This window comes from Aspergillus mulundensis, assembly GCF_003369625.1.
Source record: "Aspergillus mulundensis strain DSM 5745 chromosome Unknown scaffold_9, whole genome shotgun sequence".
In the NCBI taxonomy this organism is placed as follows: domain Eukaryota; kingdom Fungi; phylum Ascomycota; class Eurotiomycetes; order Eurotiales; family Aspergillaceae; genus Aspergillus; species Aspergillus mulundensis.
In genome coordinates this window covers 1364278-1388521 of record NW_020797897.1, presented here as the reverse complement: position 1 = coordinate 1388521, position 24244 = coordinate 1364278, and the positions used below count along the sequence as shown (strand labels likewise).

The 24244-nt window shown below is 42.8% G+C and overlaps 10 protein-coding genes across 10 annotated transcripts; 7 read left to right on the top strand and 3 right to left on the bottom strand.

Moving 5' to 3' along the window:
- Nucleotides 1–123: 123 nt before the first annotated feature.
- DSM5745_08253 (uncharacterized protein) lies at nt 124–740 on the top strand (the record flags this gene model as incomplete). The annotated part of the gene is made up of 2 exons (XM_026750269.1): nt 124–153; nt 237–740. The coding sequence occupies 2 exons, from the start codon at nt 124–126 to the stop codon at nt 738–740; spliced, it is 534 nt and encodes a 177-aa protein (XP_026601273.1).
- A 511-nt stretch (nt 741–1251) lies between these two features.
- On the top strand, nt 1252–1899 carry DSM5745_08252 (uncharacterized protein; the record flags this gene model as incomplete). The annotated part of the gene is made up of 3 exons (XM_026750268.1): nt 1252–1287; nt 1367–1439; nt 1505–1899. The coding sequence occupies 3 exons, from the start codon at nt 1252–1254 to the stop codon at nt 1897–1899; spliced, it is 504 nt and encodes a 167-aa protein (XP_026601272.1).
- A 483-nt stretch (nt 1900–2382) lies between these two features.
- On the bottom strand, nt 2383–3221 carry DSM5745_08251 (uncharacterized protein; the record flags this gene model as incomplete). Its single annotated transcript, XM_026750267.1, has 2 exons — nt 2383–3027; nt 3075–3221. 2 exons carry the CDS (start codon nt 3219–3221, stop codon nt 2383–2385), a joined length of 792 nt encoding a protein of 263 aa, XP_026601271.1.
- A 7062-nt stretch (nt 3222–10283) lies between these two features.
- Nucleotides 10284–11804, top strand: DSM5745_08250 (uncharacterized protein; the record flags this gene model as incomplete). Its single annotated transcript, XM_026750266.1, has 4 exons — nt 10284–10462; nt 10546–11144; nt 11199–11527; nt 11604–11804. 4 exons carry the CDS (start codon nt 10284–10286, stop codon nt 11802–11804), a joined length of 1308 nt encoding a protein of 435 aa, XP_026601270.1.
- A 449-nt stretch (nt 11805–12253) lies between these two features.
- Nucleotides 12254–13483, top strand: DSM5745_08249 (ketohexokinase; the record flags this gene model as incomplete). Its single annotated transcript, XM_026750265.1, has 6 exons — nt 12254–12300; nt 12362–12758; nt 12822–12980; nt 13030–13091; nt 13144–13254; nt 13312–13483. 6 exons carry the CDS (start codon nt 12254–12256, stop codon nt 13481–13483), a joined length of 948 nt encoding a protein of 315 aa, XP_026601269.1.
- A 375-nt stretch (nt 13484–13858) lies between these two features.
- DSM5745_08248 (ribosome biogenesis protein BRX1) lies at nt 13859–14997 on the top strand (the record flags this gene model as incomplete). Its single annotated transcript, XM_026750264.1, has 2 exons — nt 13859–14091; nt 14151–14997. The coding sequence occupies 2 exons, from the start codon at nt 13859–13861 to the stop codon at nt 14995–14997; spliced, it is 1080 nt and encodes a 359-aa protein (XP_026601268.1).
- Nucleotides 14998–15625: 628 nt separating this feature from the next.
- DSM5745_08247 (F-box protein) lies at nt 15626–16696 on the top strand (the record flags this gene model as incomplete). The annotated part of the gene is made up of 1 exon (XM_026750263.1): nt 15626–16696. One exon carries the CDS (start codon nt 15626–15628, stop codon nt 16694–16696), a length of 1071 nt encoding a protein of 356 aa, XP_026601267.1.
- A 324-nt stretch (nt 16697–17020) lies between these two features.
- On the bottom strand, nt 17021–18204 carry DSM5745_08246 (putative mitochondrial carrier protein (Rim2); the record flags this gene model as incomplete). The annotated part of the gene is made up of 3 exons (XM_026750262.1): nt 17021–17230; nt 17300–18026; nt 18083–18204. 3 exons carry the CDS (start codon nt 18202–18204, stop codon nt 17021–17023), a joined length of 1059 nt encoding a protein of 352 aa, XP_026601266.1.
- A 911-nt stretch (nt 18205–19115) lies between these two features.
- Nucleotides 19116–19963, bottom strand: DSM5745_08245 (Rab family GTPase; the record flags this gene model as incomplete). Its single annotated transcript, XM_026750261.1, has 5 exons — nt 19116–19243; nt 19302–19382; nt 19437–19802; nt 19853–19889; nt 19943–19963. The coding sequence occupies 5 exons, from the start codon at nt 19961–19963 to the stop codon at nt 19116–19118; spliced, it is 633 nt and encodes a 210-aa protein (XP_026601265.1).
- Nucleotides 19964–20648: 685 nt separating this feature from the next.
- DSM5745_08244 (putative Chromo domain protein Chp1p) lies at nt 20649–23899 on the top strand (the record flags this gene model as incomplete). The annotated part of the gene is made up of 4 exons (XM_026750260.1): nt 20649–21968; nt 22055–22942; nt 22989–23320; nt 23377–23899. 4 exons carry the CDS (start codon nt 20649–20651, stop codon nt 23897–23899), a joined length of 3063 nt encoding a protein of 1020 aa, XP_026601264.1.
- Between the last annotated feature and the right edge of the window lie 345 nt (nt 23900–24244).

Here is a 24244-nt window from a genome sequence, read left to right as displayed (position 1 = left end):
CCTACTCTTCCTACCCTCAGCTTCATCTACCATTAACCGTGACACGCATAGCCATACACAACCCACTACCTCACTCTCACAAAGAAAAGATCATCATCCACGCCGACTAACAGACCCGCCAACATGCCTATGAACTGGACTGACCAGGCCGATGTGAAGGCAAGTACCCCCATCCTTATTCCCCTACCATCAGCATCCCGAGATGCAAGCTAACCCAAGTCCTCTTCGCCACGTAGATGCTCATGGCCATCATCACCTCAGCGAACGCCAAGGTGGACTACAAGGCGATTGCGGAGTACATGGGATCTGGTAAGCCTCTCGCATCCATTCCCAGCACTACCTCCAAGCCAAATGCACTCTCCACAAATCCAGAACCCCCTGCTGACTTACCCTTACTCTATCCAGAATGCACCCCAAAAGCCGTGATGCACCGCTACCAGCGTCTCCGCGACAAATTCAAAGCCGCAGACTCCCTCCCCGCCAACGACGACGATGCAAGTGCAAACGGCAACGGCGCCGCTGATCTTCCTGACCCCGTGAGCCCTGAAAAGCGCAAGAGAGGTAGAGCCAAGAAGATCGAAGCCGCTGCTACCCCTGCCACTCCTGGCGACGAAAACGAGAACCCTGCCATGGCGGATGTACAGGACAGTCCAACCAAGAAGGCTAAGGGCAAGCCTAGGCGTAGGGGAAAGAAGGCTGCGGTCAAGGAGGAGGAGACTACGGATGCAGAGCTGGATTAATGCTGATTTGGCTTCGGGATGTTCTTGCATTGAGGATCGGGGAATTGGAAATCAGGTTCTCAGGGCTTTAGGGAGTTCGATCTGGTCATGGTGCATATGGATGGATTGTTGTTGCTTCTTTCTTTGAATCCGGAGGATATGAGAGTTTTTCTTTTTACTATTATCGGGCTCAGGTTTGGTAACCAGAGTGTCTAGGAGGTGAGGGAAATAGCAAGCTTGGTTTCCTCAGTGTTATTCTACTTGCTCTTTACTTCTCACTTCAGCAATAAATAGGTCCCTATTTAACCTTTACTTCCTTGTCTCGCTTTCTTTCTCTCCTACAACATACTACTCTTCCTCTTCTTACTCCTGACCTTTCTTTCACACTTACCCAACTGCCACACTCTCAGACCATTCTCCAGCTTCATCATAAGCTATTCAGCTTACCATCCACACACTTTAATACCTCACATCCGCTCCACCCAGAATCAGAAACCCATCCGTATCAAACAAACAGCAACCACCAGTCAAGATGCCGATGACCTGGAATGACGGCGCTGATGCCAAGGTACGTACCCTCCTGCTAACACTCAGTATACACCCTCCCAAGCTTCAAGATTCATGCTAACCCAGCACCTGCTGTCTAGCTCCTACTGGCCATTCTGAAGACCGCAGAGCCTAAGTTGGACCACAAGGCCATCGCAGACATAATGGGCCCCGGTAAGACTCTCTAACACATCCGTTCCTATCACACCACTGCGAGCTTCGCCTACTAACTTCCACAGAATGTACTCCCATCGCCGTCCAGCGCCGCATCCAGCGTCTCCGCGAAAAGATTAAGATCCCTGACTCTGCTACTGCCGGTGATGGAGACGCAAACGAGAACGGCAACGGTGCTTCCGATGGAGCTGCTGGTGCTTCTGTCCACTCAAGCCCGGACAAGCGCAAGAGGGGCAGGGCAAAGAAGGGCGCTATTGCGCCGGCTCCCGGAGACGAGAACGCTCTTCCTGCCTCGGCGGATGTTGACGAGAGTCCTACCAAGAAGACCAAGGGCCGCCCTAGGGGAAAGGGCAAGAAAGCCGCCATGAAGGAGGAGGAAGAGGATGTTCCTGTTGGAGAGGAGATGGTCGATGCCCCTGTCAAGGCGGAGGAAGACATCACCGATGCGGAGATGGCTTGATCTTTATTTGTCTTGGGAATGTTCCTAGACTGAGAACTTGGGATTCGAAATTCAGACTTGCGAATACTTGGAGGATCTGCGCTGGTTATGATGGGTAGGGATGGATCTTTCTTGTTATTCTTTTTTTTATCTGGGGCATGAATGTTTCTTCTTTCAAGCTTCAATGCGCAAAGCACGAGATCGTGATCTTATTTTGTTTACAGCTCGTCGAACATCGAGCAAGACCAGCTTCCCTAACAGTCGAGCTTAGCCTGCATCTACTACGGTGATGATTCAATGATTTACTTGCGTTCCTTCGTACTTATTTGATGCACGAACAAGATTCCCATTGAGCCGTAAATCAAGAAGACAAAACATAAGTTACAGATGTCTAGCAACGATACATGCAGCCCCGAGACCTCTAGAAAAGCAAACCGAACGCCAACAGTCAAATAACAAACCACAGCTTATCCCAATATGGCTAGAAGTACTATGAATTCCCATCTATTCTTTCCGAGGCTTCGACTCATCCACCACCTCTTCCTTAACCTGAACGTCTCCCATATCCAAGTCCTTCTTCTCCTCAGACATATCCTTCGGCTCATTCTTGATAGGCCCCCAAGCAACCGACGACCGATACCCAGTCTCGTACGCAGGAACAGGCGGGTAAGCAGGCGTAGCCGTATACGCAGGCGGGGAAATCCTCGGCTCCGGAGCCAACGACATCGAATAATGATAACGCGCAGCCATGGACGGCAAGTACGCAGACGAGTGCGGCGTGGGCGGGTAGTACTGCGGGATATCAGCGAGACGGGGGATTGGGATATGCGCGTAGCCTGAGCTAGACGACTCCTGCTCAGTCTTGATATAGGGCGGGATCTTTTGGTCGCAGACGTTGTGCTTCTCTTCGGACGGCTCGGGTTTTATCGCCGGCATGAGTGTGGGTGAGGGGGAGCGCATGGCTTTTTGTAGGCCTGATTTGCAGGAGGCCGCGGTCTTGGAGGAGGACTTGTTCGTGTTCGCGTTTGCGGCGCGCTTTCGTTGCTGGGGCTGGTAGCCTTCCATCTGGTTGCGGAAGCGGTGGTAGCGCATGCGGGCGGCGTGGCCGTTGGAGATGTCGAGCTGGGAGGCGACGAGGCTCCAGTCGATCTGGGCTGTTAGCAAAGCAGGCATGGGAGAGGGAGTAGTGTACTCACGCCCTTGAGGTCGAGCTGCTTGATGATGGTGTAGAGGAATTTGGCGGTTGGGCTGTCGATGGGCATGGTTTTGCTGCGGCGGACAACGGTGGGTGCGGACGCAGACTCCTTCGCGGAGCTTGACAAGGATTCCTTGATTGGAGACATCATGAACGTCGTGGAAAATGTTCCTGAAAAGTGAAGAGAGTGGAGCTTGTCCTGAAGATGATGTAGCAAGATATTGGGAGAAGAAAAAACACACCTGGTCGCACATCTCACTATATATGGGGTCTCCTTAGAGAATGAACCCTAATAAAAGAGGTGAGTTAATGGTAGGAGTCATTGCTCTCAACAAAGAGAAGAGCAGGCATCTTCATCTGCTGGCATTCTAAAGTCCAATAGAACAGAAACCTAAGAGAAATTGTGATCGTGAAGTGGTGGTGGCAGTTTGGCTGAAAGGAGGGGAGCGGCATGTCTTAGATGCGGTTGTCCTCAAAGCATGACGCAAACCCGACCCGCTTGGCTGTTGGCAGCTCCATTGTTGATGTAGGAGCAATCAGGATTCTAGAAGATCAGGCAGCATTTTCACCCTAGGGCTCATGGATCACTATTTCTCTGTTTACTTCAGTTATCCAAGTATGTCACGTGGTCCCTCTTGCCCTGAAAGAGGAGCAGCAGGACAACACACCTGAGCATGTAGTGGAATTGCATCTGGTGACAGTTCACCTCAAAGCATTGTCTTATAATAGATAAATACAGTTTTTGCAGGGCTCCTTGGTGTCTTAAAGTAATATTTGGAAGGCATGGTTACCTGCATGAACTGCCGGCCATTGCCAATAACGCCAGTTGACAGGTATGGTAGGAGCATAGAAGCTGAGAGCATCAGAGATACAAGAATAATCTTATCCCCACCAGATACTGTTGGATCGGCCAGAGGAGCTACTCATGGAGATGAAATGAAAATATCGCAAGATAAATAATAATATTATAAAATAATAAGTAAATCTAGCTAAAAAATAATCTATATATAAAATTTTTAATAAAAAAAATAATATATAATAACACTAGCCTCTTTAAAATAAGCACGGGAAATAAAATTAATTTAGGCTAAAGGCTTTTAGTAGCTTTTATAACTTGCTAAACCTTTACTTTAACACAGCCCCCTAGTATTAACATGCTAAAGCTATATAAAACTTATAAAAATATAAAAATTATAAAAATATAGTGGTTAGGTAGCCAGAATTTTAATTTTTTATATTAAATTTATTACTACTAATTTTAATATTTTAATAAAACTTTAAAACTTTATTTTATCCAGCGCTTTTATTAGGCTATTTACTAGGTTTTTAGTTTTATTAATTTTTTTAAAATTTATAAGGTTTTTAGTAATAAAATTTTTTATTAAAAAATATTAAATATTTATTTATTTAATTCCTAAAGTATACCCCGGTTTCCCTAACTTAATAATTATATTTACTAAATTTATATAAATTATTATAGGTTTTTTAATATTAAACCTTAAAGCTGCATATAACTTTTTAAGTTAAATAACCTTTTTTATTACTATATTAAATATAATAAATTTTACTAAAGTTAAACTTCTGGCTATAATTAATTACCTTGTGGATTTCCAAGAAATAGGCATGCTATAAAAATAAAATATATATACCTTTATTAATTTTTCTTTTTTATAGTTAATATATAAACTATTTATATATTTAACTAGTACTTTATTATTTACACCTAAAAGAATACTAAGATTTTAATACTTTTTAAAATATTAAAATATATACTTAACTATGGTAAAGTTAGTACTTTAAGAATTTAAAATATATTTTAGTAATTTTATAGTAGTGTATTTAATATTTAGCCTTGTTTTTTTAAATATTTAGTTAAGTTTTTTTATTAAGTGTTAATACTTTAAAATATTTTTTTTATAATAGTTTAAATATAGCAACAGCCGCCTTTATTAAGTATTTTTAACCTAGATTTATTAAAATCCTTTGCCCGTTTAATTTATTAAAGTTTAATTAATTTAGGATTTTTTAAATATAAGTTTTTTAAAAAATAAGTATCCCTTTTTTTATAAAATTAATATTATATCCCAGGAACCGCTTTAATTTTTTAAGGATTTTAAGCTTAAAGTACTTAGCTAACTTTTTTAAAAACTTTTTATAAATTTTTTTTATAAGTACTGCTATTAAGGTATTATTTATATAAATAATTATAATACTACCCTTATAGGCGTAATAAAAAAAATATAAATTTTTTTTAATACTTTAAAGGCTTATACTTTTTAATATATTTATAAACATTTTATTTTAAAGATATATTATTTTTTTTAATTTATATAAGGCGCGGAGGAGTAGGTAAATAAGATTTTTTTTTTTTAAACCTATAGGTTACTTTATAAGAACCTTTTCTTGCTTTATTATAAAGTTAAAATAAGTAATTATTATATTAAATTAAATATAGTAGTAACCCCTCTTATAAATAGCTATAAAATAAATTTTTACTAGTATATTAATAATAACTAAAGTGTATATTTTTAGGTTATTATTTTTAACTTAAAAGTTACTACATGTAACCTAGCGGGCGCGGAACTTCTTAATATTATTTTTTTTATTTTTTTTAATATTAAAAACCTATTTTCCTAGTATGATTTTCTTTTTTTTTTAAATAGCTAAAAATTAGGAAACTAATCTTTATGCAGGGACGTTTTTTAGCTTAGTATTTTATTTATTTATTATTTTAATCTAGTACTTTTTTTAGGGAGATTTTATTACCTTTTTATAGTTATTTAAAATTAATATTTTATAGGTCTTAAAAAAATAAACGCTATTTAAAATTAGTAGTGTAGGTAAAGCTAATAAATTAGGTAATTTTAACTTTATTTTTTTAATATTTTAATATTTTTATTCTTGCTTTAATTACTCCGCTTGCTTATTTATAAAGTATACTAATTTAAATTATTTTTTATTARCTTTTTTRCTAGGYAAAATTAGYCCTAAATCTTTTATTATAAATTAAAAGTGTTTTTCTTTTTTTTTTTTTTTTTTTWTTTTTWTAATATTATWTTTTASCCTTAAAGTATTAAGCCACGGCTATACGTGTTTTATTATTAATTTTTAAAAATAGTAAGTTTTTTAAAACTTCTTGCTCTAAAACTACTTTATCCTTTTTTATTTTAATTAATTATAATATTTTTTATACTTATATTTCCTATTTTCTGTAAGGCAAGAATACTAGCATATTATTAAAAATAAATAAACTTAGTAATTTACTTGCTTGCATTCTTTTTATCTTTTTTTTTATATTTTTTTTTACTTTTTTAACTTCCTTAACTATCTTTTTAACTATTAGCTCTTTAAATAGTTATATATAATTTATACTAGGAGTATTTTCTTCTTCTAGTACTTATATAAGTTTCTTTTATATAATTATAATTTTTAATACTACTTTAGCCGCTAAAGGCGCTTTTTTTTTAATATTTATTAATTAAATGCCTAAGCACGTGGCCTTAACTAGTATATTAGCTAAGCCTTATAACTTAGTAATTCTTTTTTTTTTATTAGTATAAATTTTATAAATTTTAGGGCCAGAAGCACTAGATTTAGGAATAAGATTTAGACCCTTTTAGTTATAATAATCTTTTTACTCTTATTAGCTATTTATAAATTATTATTATTAAAATTTTATATTTTAAATTACTTATTAAAACTAACTAAACCACTAGGTCCTTTATTATTAGGATTAACTAGTAAATACAGCGGAGTAGGCAAAGGCGCTTTACTATTATTTTTTTTTTTAAATATAATATCTTTTAATTTAATAATCTTTCCGGACTTTGGGAAATATACTTTATAAATATAAAATTTTTTATATTTTACAAGTTTTTTTTTTTTTACTTTAGGCATTATTTTTAAAGCTTTTATTTTTATTTCCGCGGGGATATAAACATAGGCATTATATTTAAAAATTTATAAATACTTTAATAAAGTATTATTTAGCACTAGTATCCCCAGGCCTTTTATAAATTTTTTTACTAGTAGCTTTATTTTACCTTTTTAAATAAGTTAATTTTAAATATATAATATAAATTTAACTACTAGTAGCTATAGCTTTCCAGGTAACTTTATATTTATTATTATATTATAAGTAATTTATATAATATATTTACTAAAATACTTAATTTTACTATTCTTCTTAAATATATAGCTTAAAGTTTCTTTAAATTTAATACTAGTTTAATTCTAGCGGCACTAGGCCTTATAATTATTAAAATTTTTAGTATTATTACTTCTTATTTTTATAATATATACTCCGCTTATATTAAGTTATTATAAATATATATAAATAAGTATATTTACTATCTTATTCTTCTGGCGTAAGAACTAGCAAAAATAATTCTTAAAGTTATTATTAAGTATTAATAAAGCGTAGTTATATCCCTGTATACCCTAAGGCTTTACTAATTAAATATTAATATATATTATTTATAAAGGCTTTGTAGCTTATTATTAAAAAGTTTTAAAAACCTTTTTTTTTAACTTTATTAGCTTGCAGATTTTATAATTTATAATTATCTTATTATTTTAATATTTATTTTTTTTACTATTATTATTTAACTGCGCATGGTTTTTATTAAGTTATAATATTAATACATGGCCTAATTATTTATACTAAACTTTTATTAAAACTAAAGCCATATTTAAGCTTGTTTCCTTATTAATATCTGGTTTGCTTAACTAAGAAATATCTTTATTAATATAGACCTTAAAGATAACCTTATTATCCTTTATTTATTAAATTTTTAAAGATTTGCTGTTATACTAGAGGCCTAGGTTTATTTTAATTTTTTTTATTAATAAAATATTACACGGTAATTTAGGAGACTATAGGTAATTAAACTATAATATTAATACCTTACTATTATTTAACTAAACATATAAGTTAACTTTACCTTTTTTTTTAGGAATTACTTTTTTACTATTTAATGCAGTAAATGCGTGCTATAAAAGTTAAATAATATAAAAATTTTTTATAAGGTTTTTATTATTATATATAGGAATTCTGGAACTAGTGTTTACTAGCTATTAATTATAAAACTTAAATATTATTAATATAATAAAAAGTATAGTGCTATATATACTAAAGTTTACACTATATTTACCCTAAGTTTATTAAAAAATAGCGGCGGCGCTGGGCTTACTAGTATTACTATTTTTAGTATTATTATTATTTAAATTTATTAACTTAATAAACTTATAATACTAAATCTTGCTTAATAGCCACTAGCTTAATAGTTACTTTTTTAATATTAAATAATAATAATCTAGAGGATTATAAGGTCCTTTATTATAATAATTATATATTTTTTTTACTAATTTTTTTTTTAAAGCTATCCTTTTTTTTACTTACTGCTTATTAAACACCCCTTTTTTTAAAGTGTTTTAACAAGGTGCGTTCTATTTTTTATTCTTAAAATTAAAACTATTCTTATCCCTATTTTTATTTTTATTACTATTATTATTATTATTCTTTAGTACTACTATATAAATAAAAGTCTGGACCTTTGCCCTATCTAAAACTTTATAATAAACCTTTTAAAATTATACTATAATTATCTCTTTAATAGCGCTCGCGGGTATTAAAATATACTTTACTTTATAATATAAAGGTATTTTTACCCGCAGTTTCTTTAAAAGTAAGGAGAATTATTAATATAAAGTAATAATTATATTAAATTTATTACTAAATTTACACTTTTTATAAAGCGCTTTAATAAACTTTTAAATTATATTATAGCTAGCCTGGTTAATAATAATAGCTTTTTCCTAAATTATATAAGCTATTATATATTTATTTTTATTAAAAACCTAGTTAATTTTAGTATAAAACTTGTTTATATATAGCGCCTTTTTTAAATTTATATATATTATTTATATAATATTATTTATTAAACTCTTTGCAAGCTATATCTAAACTTTTTTTAATATAATTACCTATTTTTAATATAATATTAATATTAATATTAAGTAAAATATATTTTTTTTAATAAATACCTTAAGATTATATAGGTTTAGTTTTAGACTTATTAACTAGGTTTATATATTATAGTTTTCCCTATTTTTTAGTTTTTTATTTATTATATTAAGTATAAAGGCTTTTTTTAGTAAATTTATTACTTAATTTATTATAATAGTAAGAGTAAATATTATTTTTATAATAGGTATAGGAGTTATATTAAGCATTATAAAGCCTTTTAATATATTAAAAATAAAAATATTTATAAATATTAATTAAAATTAATTAATTAAATTTTAGGGCTTTTAGTGCTACTATCTTAATTAATTATGTGTAAATTTTTAGTTATAATATAAATAAAAATATATAATATTTATAAATAAAATTTTAAAAGAATTAGGGGCTTATAACCTATTAAATTAGTTAAAAAAATTATTTATAAAAATAAAATAAAAATATTATAAGATAAATAATAATATTATAAAATAATAAGTAAATCTAGCTAAAAAATAATCTACATATAAAATTTTTAATAAAAAAAGTAATATATAATAACACTAGCCTTTTTAGGATAAGCGCGGGGAATAAAACCAATTTAGGCTAGAGGCTTCTGGCGGCTTCTACGGCCTGCCAGACCTCCGCTCTGACAGATACCACTATCAGTCTATAACCTTGGATAAGTAATTGCACTTGGTGATGGAGGAGCTCGGGCAGATGGTGCCCTATCTTTCACAGACTGCCAGCAAGCCAAACGATGGCACAAAATGTCTCAGCCTACTTCTCCAGCTTATGTTGGGCCACGGCAATCAGACAGTCTCACCGCTCATGAATGTTATTCTCTCCTATAAGGATAATATGTTCTCATCTGAGATTCTCTCTCGCGGCAGTTCCGACCATGGGCAGCCCAAGCGGATCTTCCCCCCGCAATGTGAGGTCGTTTCGCAGCGAGTCGCAGGCACCAAGAATACATACCTTTTTTTCTTCTCAAATTATCAGCGTCCAAAGACAGTTATCGAGCTTTACGTGTCTTGACGTGTTGTTACGCGTGCCACCGCGACGCATCATGGGCAAAGGCGTTGATGCTAAGACGCGAAGCGACTCTAACTCTTCCTTTCTCTCTCACCTTTCCCAACAGCAATATCTTCGCTCTTCTCCACCTCATTGCTCCCATTTACTTATATCCAAGGCTGCTAAAGATCCGCAATGGCAGGATCGCAACGCGAGAGGGCTGCCTCGAAGCGCCGTCCCCCGGTGGTCTGGGATCATCGAAAGGACAAGTTCATGCTTCTTGCTCTTTTCTCCCAGCTGAACATTAAGACCGCAGACTTTGATCAGCTTGCGGACGTGCTGGGAAGTGAGGTCTACTCCGCGAGCGCTTTGAGGTACCCTTCTCCTACTTCCATACACTGTCAAGGCACAGTCAACACAGTCATGGCCGATGCTAATACATCTATTTATCAACTAGAAGACGATTCAAGGAATTACGAGAGGCTGCTACGGAGGTCTTCGATGATCGACAGGACCGCAATGCTGATGTTTCCATCGTGGAAAACCATCGTGACCACGACGATGACATTCTTGAATTTTTCAGGGATAGACCGGCCGTCCAGAGAGTTGCACCAAACCTTCCGACATCTCCTCAACCTAGAATACGATCGAGTCCCGTGTCAGAGCTTTCAGCGAGCTCCAAGGAGCCTGCACCTCCCCGAGGACTAGAGCTTTTTGCTCAGCCAACTCCTCCAAGCTCCGCTTCTTCTACGCGTACCCGCCCTGAAATCATATCCTATGCGCGTCCGGAATCTTCTCGATCTACTCTTGCTACCACTTCCGCTAGCAAGAACAAATCACCCGCCAAGAGCTCTAATCTCAAGTCGAACACCCAACACAGCCCTAATTCTTCCGGAAAGAAACGCAAGCGTGCTGAAGATGACCTACCCAAGATCTCAACTTCCAACAACAATGGACAAGATGGTAATAACCAGCGCAATGCTCATACCTGCGATGACAGAAAGGTATTCTGCTCGTACTGGATACGCAATGGTGAATGTGACTTCATGCAGCAGGGTAAGAACAGACTGTTTTTTCACGACGCATAGTTGCTAACCCGAGCTTATTTAGGATGCATCTACAAGCACGAGATGCCTCATGACCTTGCCACTCTGGAGAGACTCGGCTTTAATGACATTCCCCGCTGGTATCGTAAGAAATACCGCATTTCCAGTCTCAAGAAGAAGTCCGCCGAGTCGCCACAGGCAAAAGTTAAAGTCAATGAGCCACCGCGTATTAAACCCTCAATGGGTTCAGGTACTGATGCATCTTTTGGACAAGACGATGACGAGTGGGACTGGGACTACAGAGCTTTGCCAAAGAGCCCAGGTTCATCAGTGGTTTATTTAGGCAATCCTTCCGGCGCCAGTTCTCCGTTGGCTTCAATGCTTGAGCGAGATGTGCGTACTCTGCCTTTCCTTGAACTGTCAGTACTTTGGAGCTTTTTGATTAGATGATACTGATCTTCGAACATAGGCGAGACCAACCCAAGATCCGGAAGCATCTCGTTCAAGACCTGCGGAGCCCTGGAGACTCTCCACTATCCAGATTTCTCAGTCGAGTAGCGGAGCCAAGCCAGTCAGCTCCTCAGAGCCCTCGAAGAAGTGGCCCAGTGGGATTCCACCAGCAGCCCCTAAGCGACTCTGGCTTTCCGATATGCCCAGAGTAACGCGCTGAGCTTATGGATCGACAACCTGTAAGGTGCTTGCTCTACAAGATCACTCGTTTGCGCTGTCTATCTACCTTGGGACTTGCCATTGGTGTTTGCTCTCGGTTTTTTGTGTGAATAATTCATGAATTTTTCGGTGGTTTTGCTCAGTATGAAGAGAGACCCTTGTGAATGATTAAGAGGGCTTGCATCTAGTTATTTGCCTCGAAGCTACGTTATGCCAGCTAGTGATTACAAACTGTAAAGTACAAATATGCTATTAATTTCTTTGAGATATCGCTATAGTAGCTTCCTTGATAGACCAGTGGGTCAGGCTGCCCCACCACACCCATCCCCGTCTTTATGATGCAGTCACCGATTTCTCTTCATAATTATCTTCAAGGCTTTCTCTCTCTTATGATTGAACTGTAAACTGTTCCCATTGCCGCCAACATAACAATTATACTCCACAAGCATCATGGCTTTGGTTGCAGTGGGCGCATGCTACGTCGATACCATCTTAACGTCAGTCACTTTCCTCCCACCACCCCCAGAACCGCGATGGGTCCGCTTACAACGACATCAGGACACCGCATTATCCTGGAGAAGATGACAAACTACGCGCGTCCAGCATCTCGCGCCGACGAGGAGGAAACTGCCCGAACACCCTAGAGGTGTTGCAACAGCTAGTGGCGCAAAGCGCACCCGCCTCGAAAACACAGCTGAATCTCATTGCCATTCTCCCTGCGAAAGAGTCTATTGCCTCGAAACAGATTCGGAATGCCTTTGAGCCTCAAGTATCCCTCAGTCACTGCATTCATCGCGAGGAGTTTCAGGAACCAGCGTCCAGCTATATCATCAAAAGCCAGGCCTCGGGCAGCAGGACGATCGTCAACTATAATGAACTTCCGGAGATGACACTAGAGGAGTTTGTTCAAATAGCTGATAGACTTGGTACCGAGATTGGGTGGTACCATTTTGAGGTACGTATGCACTTACTGGGTTGAAAATGGATGGATGTATTTTGCTTACACTCTCTGTTCCAGGGCCGGATACCGGATGTGACTCTTGCTTGTATACGCTATCTTCGACAACAGTATCCAGATATCAAAATCAGCGTGGAAGTGGAGAAACCTGGACGGGAAGGGCTACAGGAACTCGCAAAAGAGGCTGATGTAGTCTTTTACTCTAAGAGTTGGGCACAGGTAAGAGATCAGTGTGCTTCCTTTCCACGGTCATACTCACCCATTGCAGGCCAACGGGTACAGTTCAGCAGAAGAATGTATTCGGAAGCAGTCATCTCAAACACGCAACGCGTATGCGCACTTTCCCTATATCAAAGACATGCAAAGCTGACCAACCCGCAAGATCCTTCCTTTGTTGCACATGGGGTCAAGACGGGGCTGCAGCCCTTGAACCTTTTACTGAAAGACTCGTGCATAGCCCCGCTTACACACCTAAGGGCTTCAAAGTTGTTGAGTACGACTGACTGATACTCTCTGTCTAGCTAGAAGCTTTTCACTGACGCACTACTAGTACAATTGGAGCAGGCGACACGTTTATAGCTGGAATGCTCTACGGGTTGATCTTCAATGGAAATAGTTGGGACCTTTCGAAGAAACTCAACATGGCAAATCGACTTGCAGGAACGAAGGTCGCTCAGGAAGGTTTCAATAACCTTGGGAGCGTCCTAGAAGCATTCTTTTAAAAACGCAGAAGTAAACAGATAGTGGGTCATGCTCGTAACAGTAGTCCAAAATATATATCGGCGTTCGAACCCATCCTGACCAACCGTTACATCATTATCCTTAGCAAAACATACTAGCATATACCCCGCACAGCTGAGATAAACAGTCAAGTAAGCGAAACTAACTTTCAACTGTTTTGTCTAGACAGTTCCTGGGCTGGGGGTGTAGATCTAGTCGCCCTCGGGGAAGCGCACGTGACCGATATTGATATCTAAAGCGGTGTACTAAAAATTATTCTGCCGGCTGCCCGCAACTTTTTGATTTTCGCCGAAGCCTTCGCCGACAATCAAAGCACAATTTCAATTCTTACTCAATATCGCAATTCCTGCTCAAAAATGGCTGCAGTATACAAGGCGGTATCGAAGAAGAAGTCTCGCGAACTCGCGAGGCAACAGGATTCAGATGATGACGACGTTATGATGGAGGAGTTGCTCGACGACGCCGACGACACTAGCGATAGCGACGAGGATGAGGAAAACACCGCCGATGCTGCCAAGAAGCAGCTCGCTGCTGGAATGATGCCCAAAACCCGTGTTCTTATGCTCACCTCGCGAGGTGTCACATCTCGGTGAGTCCGCATTAGCAGTAGCTATATCAAAGTCGCAAAACTGATTGTTCTAAATTCAGTCACCGACATCTCCTCGCCGACATGACCTCATTACTCCCTCACACTCACAAGGAAAGCAAATTGGATTCGAGAAAGAAGGCCGCCGGTTACAATCTGCTCCTGAACTCCCTCGCTGACCTCAACTCCTGCAACGTAATTTTCTTCCTCGAGGCCAAGAAGAACGGCCAAGATCTGTACCTGTGGCTCTCGCGGCCTCCGAACGGCCCTACGATCAAATTCCATGTCAACAATTTGCACACAATGGCCGAGTTGAACACTGGGTTCGCCGGTAACTGTTTGAAGGGTGGTCGCGGTGTCGTTGTTTTCGACAAGTCATTCGACGAGCAGGGTCCCGTCATGAGCCAGCCGGGCAACGAGTACCGGGGATTGATCAGGGAGATGCTCCGCAGCGTCTTCTGTGTACCGAAGCGTGGTGTCAAGGGCATGAAGCCCTTCGTTGACCGTGTCATCGGTATCTACGGTGTCGACGGCAAGATCTGGATCCGAGTTTACGAGATCCGAGAGTCAGAAGGTGGAAACAAGAAGAAGGATGGCGAGGAGGAATCCGACAAGCCTGCATACAACCCCAAGGACGGCCCGGAGCTTTCCCTTGTCGAGATCGGTCCTCGATTCGTCCTTACGCCCATCGTTATCCTCGAGGGCAGCTTCGGCGGCCCCGTCATCTACGAGAACAAGGAGTACGTTAGCCCCAACCAGGTCCGTCGCGATATCCGGGTTAGCAAGGCTGCGCGGTACGCCAAGCGGAGGGACGTACAAACTGAGAGGCTGTCCAAGCGATCAGGCTTGGAGCTGGGAGCGGGCGAGAAGAAACCTGGTGCCCTGGACACCCGGAGGTTGTTTGGCTAATCGGCGCCATCGTTTGGATTTTCTATTGTCTTTGTTCGATGTACTCTTAGACTTGATATCCTCAAGGATGCATATGCGTGGGGTCCTTGTTCATGATTTTATCAGGCGTCTCTGGTTGACATATAATCAAAAGTTCTGAAGCTACTCTGCCTACCCTTAGTATCAGTTCTTTTTAGGACGCGAAAATAGCGACATAGGATACGCTGCTGCAAGGGCCGATTAGATAAGCGATAAGGGACATATAAGGAGCCCAGCTCGTCTCGAGCTCCCAATCTTAAACCCTCAGCCAGCATGGCATCACCCTCATCATCTAGCCGTGCGTGGCTACAGGGAGCTCATTCCCGTCTTCCGGTCATATCAACTACTGTTACCATGCCCCAGTCACTTCCCACATCGGACAGCCCCAACGGCGGGGTTGCAACCTAAGAGTCATACATCACTCGAGACGGTAGCTGGCTTGCTGCGACAACCACGCTGCCCCTTGCAATTGTATCACAAGATCGAAGCACTCAAAATTTTCATTGCAATCTGATAAACCTCTTGAATATAGGTCAGTTGCTAATGACTAACGACTGCTACCGCACCGCCATGGCTTTGGCTAACCTCTCCGTTCCAGAATATTGCGACCATGTCCTTCCAATATCTAGCAACGGAGCTTCTGCTCCACATATTTCGCTCATGCGATACTATCTCAGACGTTCTAAGCCTAGCAGCAACATCCCGCCGGTTTTGCGATGTCTTCAATCGATCGAACAAGCTACCAATTCTAATGAACGTTGCGGAGATGGAGTTCGGCCCTGTCGATGATATCATCCAGATTGCGACACATAACACCAGCCAACCGGCCCATCTATTCCGGACCGCGCCTCTCACCGCATCCCTTCTGGAACAAGTTGTTCGGATTGGCCGGGCTGCTCAGAAATGGGAGACAATATACCCCGTCAAGAAATGGAAACTCGACTACGAGAACAGGCGCTCGCTCAGCGACGAGGAGCGCTTCCGCTTGCGCCGCGCTATATACCGGCTCTGGCTATACCATCGTGCGTTCCATAGACGCGAGTACGATCGATACAGCCGTAGCCTGCGAAATGTCGTTGTCGAGCGGGCGCAGCTCCTCCACAACTGGACCACATCCGACCTAGCCGAAATGGAGGATATCCGCTCGGTCATTGGGGACGTGGTCCAAAACCACATCTGCCCCAGCAACGGGACAATTGCGCGAAAGTTCCGGAAGCGCTACCCAGAAAGCAACCACCAGTTAACCTTCAACATCCACTTAAACTATCCTATGACCAACGCGCTCACGCCCTATGGCTTTGACAATCCAAACTCTTACCACGGCCAATACTTCCACTCAACGCATTCCACTACCTTCAACAACCCCGCCAAATACCGCTCGCGTTTCCGGAACGATATCTTCCACGAGCCTGGCTCGGAGGGTTGGGGAGACGAAATCCCGCATTACTATGTCGTACAGGACATGATGAAGCTCGACCCGGGGCAAGTTATCTGGCTACGGGAGCATTGCCCGCTGAAGGAGCAGGTTGAGGCATTCGTGCTCTCGCTTGGGGACTGGTTCCGTGACAATGGGGAGACGTTTGGCGAGACCCTGGAATGGGTGATCAAGGAGAGAGGTGAGGATATGGAGGAATTCCGAACTGCAATTACGGAGAGGGAATTGGGGATTGCGTGGGACTAATTCGCATTAGAGGTACCCTTCTGTAGTGATTTATGCTTCCCGTTGAGTAAATGCTCAAGAAGAACCTGGCGGACAAAACTCGATACCCAAAGACATATTACCTCCCTTTACCAGATCTCAATCAACCGAGAGGGCCGGAGCAAGCAACCGAAACTATCCAAGAAAACGCATCCAAGCATCCAGAAAGTAGGGTATCTATTATAATTATTACAAGCCCTCTAAATTGCCAATTGTCCCATCTATAGTACATGATCAAAGATCTAAGGTATTCGTATTATACATTTGTCGTCTTTCGTTTTCTCTATCGCCTCGCAGCAACAGACATCATCGTCCGCTCAGCAACTTGAGCACCAGCTCATACGTTCCCAGCGTGATAGCGGCGGAGGGGACCGTTCGGATCATATGCGCGGTCAGACCACCGTACAGAGCGGCGAAACCTTCCTCCTTGACCATTAGTCGGAGGCATTGCGCGACGCCCGTGTATTTCTGGCGGCCGTCGGCCATGGGGGCTTGTCGGAGGCGGGTTCGGAGGACCTGCAAGACGAAGATAATTAGCGAACTGTTTCGATCGAAGAAACGGAGAAATAAGAAGTGTTAACTTACCTCATGAGGATAAGCAATCAGCACTGCAATAAGCTTCGAAACAGCCGCCGAACCACTCAGAATCAAGCCCTGCGTAACCTCACTAGACTGCGCCTTACCCTGGCGCTCATAATGCCGCGCAACAGCGACCTTTATCCGTTCGTACGAAGCCAAGTGTAACGTCGTCTCAATAACCCCCAGATAGCTCGCCGCTAGTCCCCGATAAAGACCCTTAACTCCCTCCTGCCGAATAACCTGTTTCACGCAGTCGTAGCTATTCCGGTACTGCGGCGGCCTCGTCGTCCCATCACTATTCACATGGTGCCGATCAAGCTGGAGTCTCGTCTTTACCAACCAAATCGGATTTGTCGCTGTCCCCGTCACGACGCCCGCGGTGGCGGCGGAGAGCGCATGTGTCGACGTCGCATCCTTATCCAGCCCAAAAACCTCGGGATATAAGCGCTTGCAGTTGCCGTATGCGTAGAACTTGATTGCTGTCGCCGGGACAACACCTGTGAGACTGGGGCCGAGGCCGCGGAAGAGGCTGCGCCAGCCTTCGACGCGGTGGATGGAGAAGAGGATTTCAAATGTTTCGCTGAAGTGCTGGATTGTTGAGCGGATGAATGAGGGGCGGGCGTGTGCTGAGATATGTGTGGATTTGAGGTGGGAGCGGTAGTAGTCGGATTGAAGGCGTGTTCGGAGGACGTCAAGGGGCGATGTGAGGAGGGCAGTTGCCATGCCGCCAGCGCTGGAATGCAGTCAGTATCTGACAGGGACGGACGGCAAGTTTGTCGGAGTACTCACGCGCCAGCTACCAGATGTGTCCATGAGCTATTTGTCTGTTGTACTTGTGGAGGAGTGAGCGGTCCCTCCGGTACAGCAGCGTTGAGAGCTGCGTCTTTGGAGTCGTTGCGCACGGCCTGCATGTTGAAGAGTGCCTCGAGGCTGCGGGCTACTAGGAGCAGAAAGGATAAGGCAAAGTACAGCAAATCGAGAAATTGTTAATCCATGAAATAGAAATGGAGGACTCTGGAAGGCAAAACGGTCCAGAATTTTTAGAATGGGTTATGTAATCGCTGCGGAGATAAGATGAGCTCCGGAAGCTGTCATTGGGCTTTAGCTCCGTATATCATGACGCATCACCCTACGCACCGCGCACCGTGCGATTCCAGACTGACATGATAAAGAGGACTGTCGAATTCAAAGTACCATGTAGACATCCTCGTCGCATTATCAAGTCCAACCTCCGGCGGCCTGTCATCATAAACAAAACTCGTACTCTACCTAGTACGGGACGTTTCTGGGCCCTCGACCAGGCATAAACTCAATAGTCCTCAGGTTTAACATGATTCGCACAATAACTACTGAAAAAACTGTATACAGACCGCATAGCCACTTCACAGGACGCCAGAATAGAGTAGTATAAACTCAACCAGAGACTGGAGAAATCAAAGGGAAATGTCGCGGGATGGACGGGAGCTAGAATGACAACCAATCCGAGACGAAGGAGTTGAAACATACGGATGGCGTAAAAATATCATTTTCATCAAGTTGGGGGTGGAAGGAATAAAATAAAGGCTGGGTAAGACGAAAGCAAGGTAGAACTGACAGAATAATCGTGTGTCCGGGATGGTGTCAGGCCCAATAAACATCGCCATACAATGTCCATATCGTCGTATGCCGTTGCCAACAATGTCCCTCTTATGTATCATTCCGCAGAGGCCAAATAAACAGGCAAAAAGAAACGTCAAGAGCAGTCAATATCTCATCACAAAATCAAGACTCGTTGGGGGCGGTTGGCATGTCGCGGGTAGAGCCAGAGTACCGTCGTGGTCGTTTAACAACATCCTCCCTTGTTTTCGGTATCTTGAGTCTTTTCGATATCGATTATTTGACGACGCTCCCCGACAGAGGCTCCGCCAGATTCGCCTTCAAGCGCTTTGCTGGATACGATGCGGTAGATTTCTGTAGGAAGAGCAACTGTTAGAAAATGTCCCCAAAGCGTCTATAGTTGAAGCCATACCTGTGAGGATGTTCTGGAAAGCGAGCTCGACGTTGCTAGCGTCCAGGGCGGAAGTCTCGATAAAAGAAAGGTTGTTCTCGCCTATTGCCGGTGAGTTTCACGAACAGGTCATTTCACAGAGACCACGAAACTCACTGGCAAATTGCTTGGCCTCCTCTGTGGGGACAGCCCGGAGATGCCTCAAATCGCTCTTGTTACCGACAAGCATAATGACAATGTTGGAGTCGGCATGGTCTCGGAGCTCCTTTAACCATCGGTTGACATTGTCGTAGGTCTGATGCTTGCTGATATCGTACACGAGAAGCGCACCGACAGCTCCTCGGTAGTAGGCTGATGTAATAGCGCGGTAACGCTCCTGACCAGCAGTATCCCAGATCTGAGCCTTGATTGTCTTGGAGTCCACCTGGATAGAACGAGTAGCGAACTCGACACCGATAGTCGACTTGGAATCTAGTGAGAACTCGTTCCTAGTAAAGCGCGAGAGCAGATTTGACTTTCCGACTATTTACATCGTCAGATGGGGGTCCTTTCTTGGTGTGGGAGACGCGTACCGCCAGAGTCTCCGATAAGGACGACTTTAAAGAGGAACTACCAGGTGCGCCAGTTAGCAGTGTTCTCGGGCTCACATTCCAAGGACTCACATCATATTCGTCGTTGGCCATGATTAGCAGTAAGATGAGCCTACAAGCTCCGCTGTGAGCGAGATGTGAGGTCGGGGGTAGCGAGATTCGACGTGGCGGGTTCCGTAGACAGCTGAGGAGCGGGAACCGACAACAGCGGGAAACTGAGTTCTGGGAGGGGCACACAGAAGTTAGTCGACGGTCCGGGCCACGATGGACGAGGTACAAGGAATAGAATCGTGCAGCAAGCAGTGTCAGGGAACACTTACAGAGCTTGTTGGTAAGTGAAGCGGAAGGTCGAAGATAGGAGAGGCTCTCCAGAAGTCCTTCCCGTGCTTGCCCTCAAGACGAAGTGGGCCATGCCCGCCCCCCTTTGGGGCTAGCGAGTGGGTCACGTGCCGCCGTTTCGTCTTTGTTTCTTTGGATCAAAAGTTGCCAATTATTCGAAACAACGAAAGAATCAACAGGCGCACTTCTTTCAAGAATCTTTCCCACGGCCAGCAATAGGGGACTCGATCTGGTTCAATGGGACATGTCCAGCTTTGCTTGTGGCGTTGCTGGTAGACCTCCTCTCCTCCGCTATTTGGAGCGAGCAGCCTGATGTACTACCAAGCTAGTGCTCCACCTTCTCCAGGTCACTTTGTTCTTTGATACACTCCGAGACCTGGTCATTGACATCTCTCGACCTCATTTGTTTGTTGTACTGGCCGTGTAAGATTGTTTGAATATGGCAATGGACAACCCCAGCGATGATGATATATCTCTGACCTCCACGGTTGAGAGTGACCAAGCTTCTGAGTACTATGTCGACACTATTCTGGCCGAGTGCGAATTTGCCGAGGATGATATGAGATATCTTGTCCGGTGGGAGGGCTACAATGTTCTCAGAAGCACTTGGGAACCCAAGGAGAGCTTTAACAACGTCCGCGAGACACTGCTGGAATGGGAGGACAAGAAACAGCGAATTTCCGAGGGCAAGGAGCAACCGTTTGATGTAACTGCTTGGGAGGCGACTTGTCGTCGATCAGACCAGGAAAAGGAAGAAAGGAAACGCAGAAGATCAGCTAAGAGACGGAAAATAGCTGCATCAGAGGAAAGGCGCAATCCGACGCTGGTCAAAAACACTGCGACTGTCGGAAAAGCAGCTTCACAAAGATCGCCAAATGCTTCGACCCGTCGCCGGCCTCCTGGTCCGTCTAGATCCCTGTACTCTGAACAAGGCCATCCAGCAAGACAACTAGCGGGACTGTCAGTGTCCAGAGTGCCGCCAGTGGCGCGATTTGGAACCAGCCAACCTGCCTCCAAATCAGTGCGACCCAAAAAGGGCTTCAGCACTGACGAGGGGGAGCAATTTGCTACTCCCTGGAGGAAGTTCAGGGTGAACACGTACTCGAAGAACAAGGAATTGCAACCAAACGTTGATCAAGTCGATATAAGGCCACCATCTGACTGGGATTCTATGCCGAACGTGAAAGCAATTCAGCCTGGCAGCTCTCGTCAGATAACTGATATGAACCGTGGCGGCCCGACAGAAAATGGACCACGGCCTTCTTTAGCCTCTTCAGGATTATCTCACACTCAGCCTCAATCTCCACTTGCGTCACCTAGGCCAGACAGTGATTTGTGGTATGCTTCAAGCTCTCGGAATGCCGAGCGCCTTCGCAGTGACATCGCTGGCACAGGTGGGCCAGTATCATCAAAGCCTGAATTGAATTTGAAGATTCCTCCAAGGGAGCCATCTGGCTATAGGCCAGCGGCAGGCAAGTTCGACCTAGAGTTTCGCGATAGGAAACCTGCAGGTGGCTACAGGACGGCGTACATTCCACATACGAACTCTCAGCGCTGGTGGAACAAAGGCGAAGTATATGTTAATCTATATATTGGTCAAGACAAGCGGGAGTTTGCCGACGCCAGGTTATGTGGTCTTCCTTACGTCGAGGCCGTAAAACCAATTCTCAGAACAAAACAACCGTATCCACCAGGAAAGATCGAGGTGTGGTTTCGGGACCAGTATACTTGGGATCAATACGAAAAAATTCGTGCTGAGGTATGTCCTAACATGAAGGACCTTCCCCTGTTCCTCCCTGTATTACTGGCCAGGTTCATTAACACAATGCTTGCTTGCTGTCTTAGATATCAAACAAGCCGTTTGCAAACGGCTGGATTGAGGGGTTCGATGACACAGAGTCCCTTATTCGGCCAGTCGCTGAACAGCTTTGGAAAGAAAATAAAATAGCAATAGCTCAGATCAACCCCAACCAGGTTCTGCTTGCCTATCCACCTGGCTCTGTCCACTTCAGTTTTCCCGGTGAAACAGTCCCGCCTAGGGGTTATCTGTTTCTCGCCCTCAGAAACATCTTTGGGCCAATTCACAATCTGAGATTAAATGAGCGAATCAGTTACCCTCCCCTGACTGAAGTGAATAACGCTCTCAAAAACGGCCACGCTGAGCTAACAATGGCGACTGTATCAAGTGGTCAAAAAGCATCACGCAACTTCAATGTCGCGCAAGGAAGCATAGGGCAACCATCCACAGCTTCACCTAAATTAACCACCCCGGATACATCTACCTATGCTCAATCTCCGACCCTGAACTCGCCGATAGCCCAGTTTCCAAACAATATATCAACCACGCGAGAAATCCATGCGTCTACCAAGCGTACGCATCTTGACATTCGCCCCACCAAGGCTCTACCACAAGGTCGCACCGGGTCTGAATTCACTGAGACTAAGGCGGAACTAAGCAAGGAGGAACTTGACAAGCTTTTCCTCACGAGGTTTGGTATTACTTTTGAAAAATTAACATTTTCAAATGGCACCGACAAAAGGAATCAAACAAAGGTGTTTTACATTTGGTACCCTGATGATTCACAGGCTGTCAAAGATGAAGAAAAACAATTGACAAATTTCCTGGGTAAGCACAAACAACTCTGGTTCACAAATAGCACAAATCGCCTTGATAAGGGTTGGGAAAAATTTATGAACTTGGTTACTGGGAACACCATGCATGGTGTTGTTCTTGTATGTTCTCCAATGTTTACCTGCTGGCCTGCTAACACTTCCGCAGTTTCATCAGTCAATTGTCCAATATAACAAACTTCCACAACTTGTGAGGGCCATCCGCAGAACAACCAACTTCTGGAAGGTTTCGCTTGCAAAGCCTATTCAATACCTTGATCCGCCACTGCATGTTCAGCGGTTATTTCCGCATGGCGGCGTGTATCTGTTGACTGAAGACTTTATGGTCCACGAACAGGTTGCTGCCATGATTATTCTGCAGTGGTTCCACGAGTACTCGCGGAAGAAGAACCCAGGAACTTATAAATTAATGCTCCGCCCTGATATCATGAATTGGCTGCTGAATAATATGGAGGTTGGTGATGATTCACAGAGATGCCGGTAAGCACCTTTTTGTACATGTGAACAATACTATTAGCGCTGATCATGGACACCAGATGGTTTACGATGTACCATCTAGTTAAGCAGATCGGATTCAACCCCAACGACGATATTATTCCTGGCCTAGAAGAAGACTTCATAATTTCTCCACCCACACTCCCAAAGTACGGTTTTCGAACGGCCGATGACTCCCCGGACATTCCCAAAAACTGCACCCAGGAACAACGGAATACCGATCATTTAGGCGAGTTCTTCGCTGGCTACGCTCTACTGAACGCCCACCGCTTTCGCCGGTTCTACATGATTACATCCCTAGAGCATCTTGAAAGATGGAAGAAATGGCATCATATCGAGATCGGCGGCTATCAAGATTTTCTGCAGTTCCAATCGGTTAAGCCAGAGCTTATTCACGAGAGGCTCTTCAAGGGCACATCAGCGGCTTTTGCCTCGGCAGATGCCACACCCGTATCTCCTGCTGCGCCGCGGCCTTCCAAACCGTCTGGCGGGTTGGTTCACGAACAAAGATCTGTCTCGGTTGGAAACCAACTCCCGACCAGGTATGGTCAGCCGTACCACTAACAGCTGAGATATGAAGTTGAGGGTGCACGAGCTTTGACAGAAGGCTCCATTTCCGGTACTAAGCGCGAGAATCTCAGCGAGTAAGGATGGAGACAGATTTCATGTGGGCAGGCCGCGGCAAGATCGCTGTGTCAGTGAAAGGGTTACTTTAGCCAGAAAGTGCGAGTTCCCAGCTCCCGTGCGGTCTTCCAACGGTGGAAACCCAGATTACATGGATGAGAGCGAGTCAAGTGATACTGAACTTTCGCCTGAAATATCTTCACGAGATGGAGCAGAATCTTCTGCATGCAATGGGGATCATTATCTTGTTTCTTGTATTTCTTAAGCTCAACTGGACAATATTTT